At 39.8% G+C, this 12,500-nt stretch overlaps 1 protein-coding gene across 1 annotated transcript in view; it reads left to right on the forward strand.

Annotated features, from left to right (window-relative positions):
- SCNN1B (sodium channel epithelial 1 subunit beta) overlaps positions 1-12,500 on the forward strand; it is a 1,718,819-nt gene that overhangs the window by 269,633 nt on the left and 1,436,686 nt on the right. The window contains exon 3 of the mRNA XM_044089820.1: positions 12,398-12,500. This exon is cut by the window's right edge and continues 198 nt beyond it. Within this exon, the coding sequence (XP_043945755.1) occupies positions 12,398-12,500 (103 nt within the window). The remainder of the gene's footprint in view (positions 1-12,397) is intronic.

Genomic DNA, 12,500 nt, shown 5'->3' on the forward strand with positions numbered 1-12,500 from the left:
CCTACACAGTTGTATTATGTAGCACAGTGTGGGCGACAGTGACCAGTGATACTTTATTATTCAGAGAAACTACAACAGTTACAGTCCCCTACAATACCAGGGTGGACGGTACCAGTACAGGTTATATTGGTCTGTATTTCACAGCACAGTGCTCATATCCAAAGTACCTGTGGGAGCAATGCTTGTTGCCACACAAGGTTCCAGATTACACATTAGTATTATGCACATACATCTCACTGTGTTACTGTACACACTCTGACCACAGCTTAACAGTTTGGGGTGTAAATGGGACATACATGTCTTCTTAGTCACATAAGGTATTGGGGAGTTGCTAGTGTGCCATGTTTGTTGTCATACCTGTATCAATCAGTTGTATTTCCTATTTGATGCATATACATCTGGAATCATCCCACTGATTTCCTGGGGGATAGGTTGATGGCATTAGATATGGGCCACTTTAATAGACAGTCTGGACATATTTGTACAGTTGTGGTGTATAATTCTGTATGCAGACTACTACCACTGGCAGGATTCAAACCGTGGCTGTGTGTACTAATAAAACAACAGTTCACATCTCAGTTGCATGTGCTATTTGGGTTTTGTTGTCTGCATTTCTCCTGTTTACTGTCTATGTGTCTCTCATTTGTACTAAATGCCCTCTGGGGATTACACCTGTCCTATACAGGCATTCCTACACATTCACGTTATGGTGCATGGTGTGGTTAACAGTGCTTAATACTACAGTACTATTACATAATTGCAAATCTACATTACCGTATGATACCAGAATATACACATACAGTCCAGCAGTTAGACCCGTTTTGTCAGGGTATACTTTTATTGCCATACTAACAATATGAGACGCTTCCTGCCATATTCTCTAGTGTATGCAGTACTTGCCTTGAACAATACAGGTTTTATATTAGCAATAACTTTACTACTACTTTTATTTTTATTTCCTATGACAGTAAAAGCGTGAGTATTACTAACCTGCCTCGCATCGCAATCGTCAGGTGGCAGATGTGGGCCTCCTTGTTTGCGGCCCACTCCATTGCAGCTGTGGGGGACATAAGAGGAATATTTAGCCATACCTATCCATGATGTACCTGAGCTGGCAATTATTAAACAGGTAGTGAACTAATACACATGGCTGAGACATCTCCTGATGCTCTAGCCTCTTGGAGCCAATCCTGCAAGAGGTCCCCCTTTTGCCACTTCAGGTTGGCATAGTGGTACCTGACCTGCTCACCAGTTTGGGGTATACCAGTGACACTGGTGAGGTCGCGGGCAAGACAGTCCCAGGCTTCCGCCTTGTATTGCGAGCCCTGGTACTGGCCCTGCAGCAGTCTCTGTGTATGGTCTTTAACTAGGAGTCCAGTCATGACCTTGAACTCCAGGATGCACCAGCACTGCGCCCGGAAGCAGACTCCTTCTCCCCTTACTGCTATAGTACCTGCAAGGGGAAGCTATAACCAGTTATGAGCTGTATTCCTGCCTCTTGGATTTAAGTGGGGCCAATTTCCCACACGTTTCCGTGATTGGCTGGATTTGAAAAGGCTAAGCTATGGGCAAACCTGTTTACCTAAGGTTGGCATTGTTTAAAGGAGTATACCACTGGGCACAAAGAATTAGCGGGTGTACACATTGCTCACACCTCCTAAGCTGGCCTGTGCAATGCTTGGTATTGCCTACAGTAGACATTCATTATAATGCCTTTTTGGCATTGTGTTATTATTCATTACACCTTATATGTATGCCTAGTATCCCTGATTGATGTGTACGTACACTCTGTGGGGTCTTTGTGTTTTATTGGGGACTTAGACACTCTATTACAAGTGCACCTCACTTCTGGGCTTACTGCTGTACTCCAGTTCACATATTTACGTTATGTAGTAAGTTATGACACATATGACTGTATACTGATGTCTTTCACAGGTACAGTTTGGTTATACTATGGTGAGGACATGTTTACTACTACCTCATTCTTCTGTACTTCTTTGATGGCTTGGTGGATAGCTACTGGAGCTATGGTGTATAGGTTCCTGGGTTTGAGACCTGCATGGCTGTTTATTTTGTTGCTGGGCAGACAAAGGCCCGTTGGGTACAGAGTGATTAAGGCACTTTAAAGGAGTTGTAAGTGGGTTTGCGCGATGGTAAGCACTGCTTATTTCAGGTTATAGTTTCTTACACTCAGTTAGCTTCTACTTTGCTTAATCTGTGTAGGCAATGCTTACCCCCATGCAAACACACTTAAACACGCTTACTAGTGCTTACATATGCTTACTACTGCTTATCTTTGCTTGCACCTGCTTACTACTGCCTTATTCATTATGACACTGACTCTTCACATGTGCATTTCCTGCAGTACGCCAGTTCATAAATATATATTATTTAGTGGGTTTTGCAATAAAAATATTGGTTATACCATGCTTTGCCATGTAAATATAGACTGTGCTGCAGTGGGACTCGAACCTGGAATGCCTGCCAATTAGGCGAATGCTCTGCTCACTACACTATTGCTGTGCTGCTTCATTTGGCTATAACTTCCTTGTTATCCACTTCAGCCTTTTAAGCTGCTTTAACTGTAGCTAAGCAATGGGCACACCCGCGCACCTACGGTTAGTTGTACTTGGAGTTTTAAAAAAATAATTAAGGGGTTTCTTCTTTTAATTTTTATGTCCTGTTGCTGTTGTATGCATGGGAGACTGTTGGTGGGTATATGCGGACACCTATGAGCGGTCTCGCTCATTTATTTCCACTTTGTGCTGCTCTACATTGCAGGGGCATGTTTATTCTGAGAGCACTGCTCTCAGACACGCCCCCTACCCTCGTACACGCTCCGTGTAAGTGTAGGAGGTCGGGCAGTGCACCTTCATTAATATGCATGGCGCGCTGCCGTCCTCCTCCTACATGGGCGCTTTCGTGCAGGACTAAGCTAGTCCTGCACGGAAGATTAGTGAATCCGGGGGAATATCTTGAAGAAAGTGTAAGCGTAAACACTACAAAAAAAAAACACTGAAGCAGTGTAGAATAGACAGGAAGTGAATATCATAAGCTAAAGCAATCACCATAGAAACAGAAAGAAGCCACTTACCCTAGGAGTCAGTGCATGTGTGCGTGTACACACAAATGCATTACAAACACATGAAGTAGAAAGACTCATCCAGGCATTATTTTGCCTAAGAGGTAAAGCTGAAAAAAATACAAAAGCAAAACACTGTGTGAACACAAAAGCATATTAAAATAGAAATTAAACACACACAAAAACTCCCCTCAAAATCTCAATCAAATAAAGACAGCAAGAATTCTGTAAGCTAAGCCAGCTAAAGAAAAATGATGGAGGGAGGGTGAGTACTGTTGCTAACATGTTTTTTTTCCAGTTCTTGAGAGTTGCCACTAAAATTACCCCATGAATATTTTAGGGTGCAACAAGCATATCATCAGGTAATTCACTTTAAAACATTATGGAGGGAGTAGCTTTACTGCTTGCATGTCTTTCAGTTCATGGAGTTGCCACCAAAATGATTACTCTTGTGAATATGTATAAAATTCATATATGTCTATGTATGAGTAATGTATATGTGTGCACACTCGCTCGTGTGTGTGTGTGTGTGTGTGTGTGTGTGTGTGTGTACGTGTATGTGTGTATCTCTCCCTCTCTCTCTATCTCTTTATATATAGATATATATGTGTATGTATATCTATATCTATCTATCTATCTATCTATCTATCTATCTATCTATATATATATAAACATTCCCGTTTTTTAAACTCAGTCTGACAATATCCTTTGAAAGAAAACTGCCATCAATGAAGACAAATCACAAACGTGATTTGTATTGGGTATGAGAGAAAAATGTAAAAATATGCACTTCCTCATGTCAACAGCGTCAATTTACTACAGGCATTTCAATGTTTAATGAACGACCACCTAATTTTGCAACCTTTTAAGGATCCTGCACAGACAAGTCAGGTTACATAAGGTTGACCTAATGTAACAATATTTCAGTATTTCAGAAGAAGCTAAAGTGATCAAAGTATTTTTCTATGTGCTCACCAATCATATGCATTTATTAAACATAACATTATTAATATTGTCCTACCCGTCCTGTTTCTTCTTTTTACTTTATTTTTAACTGTATTTGTTCAAAACAACAAGCTTTAGCTGATAACTTCAGCATAACATTGCACAACCAAAAACAACAAGAAGTTAAACAGTTGTAAATCAATTTTCTTATTGATTCAAGAATTCTAAACTGACTGTAACAAGAATTCTAAACTGACTGTAACAAAGTACTTTACATTAACATTACCCTTTATACTAAGCACACTGCTTCAGCCATCTCTTTTTCCACCCCAGTATTGTTTAAAGTTCCTAATCTTTGATCCCCCCACCCCTTTTCCAGTATGGTATCTTATTACTCTTATAGGTCTCTTTGTTCAGTCGTTTGACAACAAATTAACATGAAAATTGATTTCACCGGGTAGAGGTGTGCAGCATGTTTCAAAAATCGGATCTACTTTCAAATCCAGAATACCCAAAATCTAGAACTACACAATCCCGAGACAATACTGAGAGTTCAACTGACTGAAAATGCAAAATCTCAGCGTTCAAAATATTGAAAATTAAGAAGCAGAAGTAATGACCCAACCCTTCCCTGACAAAAAACACAATAACAAAGTAAATCAATACACTTCACATTCCTGAAGTTAAGCAGAGGGGCAAGATCCCCTGTACCTCATAAACCCCATGCTATTTAAATATATCAACTCCGAGATCATATTACAGTGAAGAAAATCGTAAATATGCTGTTCTACACTGTATGGCAATTGTACTTCCAACACTACAAAGCTCAAGCACTATACTGCACAATTTAAAACTCTAACTACATTACCAAACAGCTAAATAACAGCTTAAACATATATCTCTAACAACATAATAATGCCTTATATTAACTTACTAACACAACAAAATCTCCAACCTAACAGAAACATTAGATGTCAGCAAAACTTTAACAACCAACACAGATACATAAAAAACACTACCTGTAACTTTTCTTCCCTGTATGTAGACACAACAGAAAAATCTATTCACTAATACACCAGATAACATGCACTAAATCTACCCTACAATAACGACAACTAGCTTTTCTTTTACAAATTCCATATACTTACATACTTTACCAACGGCTCACTGTTCCAAAGTTCATGCCCGCCATGCTGTTTCCCTACACAAACTAAAAACCTTAAAGGGAGAGCACATAAATAACTAGTATTCCATTTAACTATCAACAGCATTTCGGCATTCTGACACTCCAGATTTTCAATTTTCGTTAAAGCCAATTTTTGACATTCTGGTCTCGGGATTGTGTACTTTGAGATTTTGGGAATTTGGGATTTGAAAACAGATGCTCAAAAATCATACACCATGCGTATGTGTTTGTGCACGTCCCTCCTCCATTTCCTACTTCTGGAGTTTTGCTTACTTTTTTTTTTAACCAGCCCTCACACTTCACCTAGACTGTGTTGTTCTTCCTTACACCTCAACTGTCCCTAATTTAGCAGACTGCTCCTCAATTTGCCTTGTGATTTTGGTTTACTCCTCATAAAATTATACTTCTTAATAGTTTCTCCCTTCAAGTTTGTATGTTCGCTTTGTGGCAAATGTGTTCCTTGTAATGCTATTAAATCCAGTCTGTGCTTCCTTACCAATATTAACAGGTGACACTGAATTGGTAATATCATTCACATTCCAAGTAGTTTTTTTTTAATCCTTCCTTTAAATGTCTCTTAATTACCTCCCACACTTCTTGAAACATTTATTCTCGTGTGTTTACTTTGTACATCTGCTCCATTCTTTTACACATCAGAGTAACTCTTCATTCCAGCTATTACTTGGTAATGCACTTCCCCAGTCGCTAGTCAAGTTACTGCAGCTGCAACATTTGTTTACCATTGTGGACATTAGACTGAATCTCTCTTTATCACTAAATGTATAACTGTGTGAATAACAACATACACATATTTACAAAGATGTGTAATCACTTCCATAGTGTAGGAGTGAATCATGTTATCGGCAGACATCATTATAAGTATAGCTGAGAATTAATTACTGTCACAGGCTGCTCAGGTTACAGGACATTTCAAAATATTATGCTCATCTTAGCATCACCAGCAGGAAGTGTTTAATACCTGTAGTCTTTATCTTTAGCTTCTTCATTGTTTTCTCTAGAGTACAACAGGGTCAAGCTAAGATGAGGTGTCCATGGGTTGTAGTATTTACAAGTTTTGTACATGTCTAGCTCAGGACTGTAATCCTTTTATTAATGTTTAACGGCATGTGTACATGTCCATGGTAACCAGAATCTTCTGTGTAATCTGCTTCCAAAACAGTTGCAACTGTTATTCCTCTTTACCAATGCCATCACTGCAATCCAAATTTAGTCACCCTTCTACATATATTTCTACTGCAACCTGTGAAAACAAGAGTTATCACAGCCACTCAAACCCATAAATTAGCTGCAGGGCTACAGTCATTAATATGCCAATTGTTGATTCAACTCCAAATTTCCAACTCAAATTTCAACTCCCTGGTACCCATGTGTACCTCTGACCATTCTGTCATATTTCTAGGAGCTGCACAAACATCCTGAAAAATAAGTAACTTTTTCCCAATCATTTAATGTGCACCTCATTGGCCAGGACTACCACGTGACCCACTGTCCCAATGAAAACTCATTGTTAAACTTACAGAAACGCAAGCTATTATATGCCATAGGTGTAATACAACTGCATTTAGAAGTGCTGTTTTCTCTTCCTCCCATAACAAATTTCACTAACAGTTGTAGGAAAAAAACATTTCTGAAACAAAACTCCAGACATTAAAGGCCACAAAACCGCTTTACAGCTGTTGCTAAGTCAACTATTCCACTGGTGTCATTAAGAGCACAAACAGGTTTTAGTTTATATAACCCCTATTTCACTTCTTGGCCACTAATTGTCTTTCTTCAGTCAGAAAATTTCATTTTTCCTTTGCTGTTAGATCCATGCTGATAAAGATGAGGTTGCTCCCGTTAGTCCTTTATTCATTCAAATTTCTACTTGGAAGGCACTGCCCTCTGCTGTAGTCCTGGTCCAGTCATCACTACCTTCATCACCATAAATCTTCACATATTCAGTGTCTCTACTGAATCAAGGAATGCTTTTGATCTGCCTATAAATATATATATATATATATCGAATATTATAAGATACAGGAGCCTAACTCAGTCTTTGAAGTCTGCATTCCTTTATGAATTGCAGAAATTATGCCCTTTTTCTATGTGTAGCTGCCTAGGAATCAGTATCCATATAACCCTATGCTGTAAAACCCAACACTGGAACACTTGGTTCCTCAGTGCTCATTGAATCCCTTTCAGAAAGAAGGTCTATTTACACCAGAATCGACTTACAAATACATTAACCTAACTAGTTTAATTTACAAAGCCATGATACCACAGATACTTCAAGGACATATACTCAACAAACATCTTCATTCCTTACTTCCTTCTAGGGCATATACTCAAGAAATAGTTTGGTCCTTAGTTCACTTTCTGGATACCCAAATCATCATGTCAGATATTACTGAACACATTTTTAATAATACATGCCCTCCATCATTTAGGGAACTCCTTCAATATGCAGGTTCTTCTTTCTTGATCTTTCAGGTCTGTTTGCATTTTAAGTGACTATTCCACTTTTACACCTACACTCTTAACCTTAAGCGGGTATTCTCTGCTTCCAATCATGCAATGGTGTTGAACTGTCCTGTTAACGTTCACCCTGTCTTAAGCAGATTATTATTTGATGACAGGATAAAATCGCCTAGCATGTTGTTCACTTTATGTATTTCTTGAAGGATGTTTGCCCATATCCTCAATACATATTCTGCAATGCTGTTCTTCGAATCCATACCCACTTCTGATCTATTGGCTCTGGCCAACCAGTTCACTAAAGCCTTCACACCCTATTGAGAATTCACTTTCTGCTTCTTTTTGTTGTTATTTTGGCAGATGAATGAGGCATTTGTGTACACAAATCCCAAGAAACCTTGTTCACCAAAACCCATTCTTTGTCTTGCTTTGGGAGTGAGCTAAAGAGCAGAAAGTACTCGGCTTCTGCAGCATATTAAAAAATTTTGAAGTTATTACTGGATGAATTAAGCAGAGGTTATTAAAGCGTGTCTGCTAAGACAAACCCGGGGAATCCCTACGTCACCCAATGGATTGCTAACTGGCTTACTGATAGAACCCACACTGTAAAAGTAGCCGACTCCAAATCCAGCTCCAGACAAGTGACAAGTGGAGTAGCTCAGAGTTCAGCCCTGGGACTGCTCTTGTTTGGCATCTACTTCTCTAAAGTACAGGCCAACACTAAGGGACTCTGGATAACAAAGTTCGCAGATGACTGCAAACTGGGAGCCATTATTGACTCCCCAAATGATGTGGATACTCTACAAAAGGGCCTTACAGAAACAGATGCTTGGTGCCAGAGCCATGGGCTCAAGCTCAATGCCAAGAAATGTATAGTTTTCCCCTTTGGGAAAAAACATGTACCCATGAATTACCACATAGGTGGCAGTACACTAAACACTGAAAGTGTGATAAGAGACTTAGGGACACAGGTGGACAGTGGTCTCACCTTCGATAACCACATTGCCACAACAGTCAGGAAATCCTTCTATGTGGCACACCTTATCACTAAGGGCTTTTCATTCAGAAAAAAGGAGGTAATTGTCCCACTGTACTCATTCCTCATTAGACTCATTATAGAATACAACGCCCCGTTTGGTATGTACCTCTCAAGACATCTGCAACAACTAATTAAGTGTAAGTTAATTAATTAGGACAATTGTTTTTCTCTATTTAAGATGGTCTAATTGATTCTGTGTTTGTCTGATGAAGGCGAGGTAAGCACCTTGCTGAAAGCGCTTACAATTAAACAGTTTTAGTTGAGTTGCCGGCTCCTATTGTTTTCTTTTCGCCTTTTAAAAGTTTTTTTGTTCGGTATTTTGGTGTACGCTTTTTCATCTGCAACAACTGGAAAGGTCGCAGAAGTACCTCACTAAAAGAATCACAGGCTTAAAGCAGATGCCCTACGCTGACCACCTTAAAAAAATTCCAGCTATACTCTGTCGCATATCGTCTACTCAGAGGTGATTTCTGCTTAACATACAAGGCCATGTCAAACCCAGAGCTGTTGGACATGCTACACTTAAAGAAATCCCAATCCCTCAGAGCCACACGCTCCAGGGATCTAAACCTTGTCATCACAATAAACAAAACATGCTGGAGGGATAGGTTCCTGACCCAGAGACTCCCCAGACTCTGGAATAGATTGCCCATACATGTCAAGCGGAGTGCCTCTTTGGCCCTCTTCAAAAGGAACCTTGATGATTGGATGGGAGAAAGGAAATTCACCCCGGGGAACACGTCAGTCGCCCTGCTAGACAGGGGTCCAGGGAAGTAAATAGTGTGGGAAAAAATAGCCAGGGAATTGTTATGGCTAGGCTTGTATAGGCCCTAGGGCTGATAGCCTAGTACCAACCTATGAACCTATGAACCTATTCAGAAAGGTACACTATGATGCACAAAACTTAAAACTCGGAAGTTTTCTGCATCACTGTAAGTCTGACATGTTCAGATATTGCTCTCATGCCATTGTTTTCTCGTGGCAGTGGCTGTAGCATGGAGAGCAGTCCTGTTGGGGAAGTCCCAAATAAATGCAGCACTTCAGAGGAACAGCTAATGCTAACTAGTTATGTGCATACTGCTGTGTGTATGTCTCTAGTGGCATAAATGCAGCTGAATGTGTGTGCATGTGTGTGCCTGTGTGTGTGTGTGTGTGTGTGTGTGTGTGTGTGTGTGTGTGTGTGTGTGTGTGTGTGTGTGTGCGCGCGCGCGCATGTATGTGTGCGTGTGCATGTGTGTGTTGTGTGCGTGTGTTCGCGTGTGCGAATGTATGTGTATTTGTGCGAGCGTGTGTTTGTGCGAGTGTGTGTGCGAGTGTGTGCGTGTGCGCGTGTGTGAGAGTGTGAGAATGTGAGAGAGTGTGAGGGGAGTGTGTGTAAGTGTGAGTGAGTGAGTGTGTGTGTGCAAGTGTGCGCGCGCGTGTGTGTGAGTGTGTGAGTGTGCGTGTGTCTATGTGGCCACACTACAGGAGGTAAGTATATGGAAGCGGTGTGTGTGTGTGTGTGTGTGTGTGTGTGTGTGTGTGTGTGTGTGTGTGTGTGCGTGCATGTATGTGTGCATGTGTGTGTTGTGTGTGTGTGTTCGCTTGTGCGAATGTATGTGTGTTTGTGCGAGTGTGTGTGTGTGCGTGTGTGTGAGAGAGTGTGAGGGGAGTGTGTGTAAGTGTGAGTGAGTGAGTGTGTGTGAAGTGTGCGCACGTGTGTGTGTGTGTGAGTGTGTGAGTCTGCGTGTGTCTATGTGGCCACACTACAGGAGGTAAGTATATGGAAGCGGTGTGTGTGTGTGTTTGTGTTTTGTGGACATGCATGTGACTAAGCTGTGCCATGAGTGTGACACATGTCAGTAGATGCTTGTTTGTAGACACATTCATGTCTGTGGGAGTGTCTGGGAGAGTATGCATGGGATTTTGTGTGTGTATGGGGGAGTGCCTATACTACTGCAATGCACTGGCTGGTAGAGAAAAATCTGACAATTTTCTTTTCATTTACACATTAATTAGGTGCTAATGAGGTGTTCCTCTATGTGTCTTTACTTTGTCTCTGAATCAACAGTGCTGTTTTGCTAATTCACTAACCTACAATTAACATGGGTGGTGAGATTCTCTCTGAATCCCTCCTCACAGTGTTTTCTACTTGTCAATTATCAGAACAACTGATTCATTATGATGCAGGAGTGGCCTTAGGTCAACTAGTGCCCTAGGCAAAATGGCTCCAGGGTACCCCCACCACCACCACCACCTGGTGCCCCCATCCTGGTCTACCTACACCAAATAAATACTAGAAAAGCGCCCCTGCTAGAGCAGCGCCCTAGGCAGCCGCCTAGTTGGCCTATGCCTAAGGCCGGCTATGTTATCATGTATTGTTAAATAGGAGTGTTATAGATTTTATACCCTAAGAGAAGCAACAACACTTCAAAAGTTATGTACTAGACAGAATTTACTAGACAAAATTCTAGTACTATGTACTAGAATTTACTGCAAGAAGTCATAGCTATATATCCAGGGTACCAGCTAATGCTATCTAGATGTATGCAAACTCTGTGTGCATGTCTGTAGGGGCATAAATGCAGCTGAATGTATGTATATGTCTGTTTTTATGTGTATGCCTTAGAGAGAATTACATTTTGTTGACAGATAGCATTTTGAAAAATATTGCTGCTAATGGATTTAGAGGTTTCTTTTATAATGGATAAAGCCTTGGTGATCTTTTAGTCAAAAGTAATTTGCTCCAAAATTAAATAAATAAATAAGTAAAAAAGGCAACTAGTGTTTCTGTTACCTTTTACCTGAAGTTACATTCAAGTATGGAAGATGCAATGTTTGCCAAACATTTTCCCTTGTAGTACACAGAGAACTGTATGTTTTATAACATGTGGATGGGAAATATATTGTATAGGCATAGGTAAGAAAAATGTGGAGCAGTTGTACAATACAGTGATACCTTGTTATTAATGGGTATTAACAGTGATATGCCTTTAAATGTTTATTGGATTAACTTGAAGCATGTTGTTTTCTTTTTTTCTTTTACTATTTAAATGGAGGTCTTACACGACAATTGTAATGCTGAAGAAGGCAAGTACTAGGCATGATTGTGCTGTAATGAAATAAAGTGGATTTTTATTCTTGATTTGCAATATATGAATATTGTTTTGGCGTTTTTTTTTCAGGTTACGCATGGAATTTATATGTAAAACATTTAAAGAATAAACCAGTTGTATATATTTTAATCAGACTTTTCAATACCCATTTAAAATGCACCCTGCCTTTTAGTGCATTGTAATATTAACATGGAAAGAAGGCTTTTGTCGAAGAGCTTCTAATATTGAAATATATTTCATCATTTTATGACAGTAGCTTTAGTTTTGAATGTCATTTATATGTAATTTTATTTCTTGCTTCTCAGAGTACAGCCCAGGCATTTTGTATACTGTTTTATTTCTGTTAGATAACCTCTGTATCAGATCCAGTGTTTTCTGCTAAATAGTACTCAGAGTGAATGTTGCTAAGTGCATGAGTGTCTGTACCAAACGTAACAGTAAATAAACACTGCCATACATGCTAACTGCAGTAAAAATGCTTGACCACTTTAAAGTGTCATTCAGTAAGTTGTTGAACACATTTTTGCAAACTGTTAAACTGCTACTAATTAAACTATATTTCCTTTTTTAAGGTATTCCAGAATTAAGCCATTGTTAACCGAACTTGATGGATTTGCTGCCAGTTTACTTGAACGAATCTACATTTACAGCCAAAGTGGCACATTGCCTGACCCA

The sequence above is a fragment of the Protopterus annectens genome, chromosome 12.part0 (assembly GCF_019279795.1).
Source record: "Protopterus annectens isolate FY-2018-M chromosome 12.part0, PAN1.0, whole genome shotgun sequence".
Classification (NCBI taxonomy): domain Eukaryota; kingdom Metazoa; phylum Chordata; order Ceratodontiformes; family Protopteridae; genus Protopterus; species Protopterus annectens.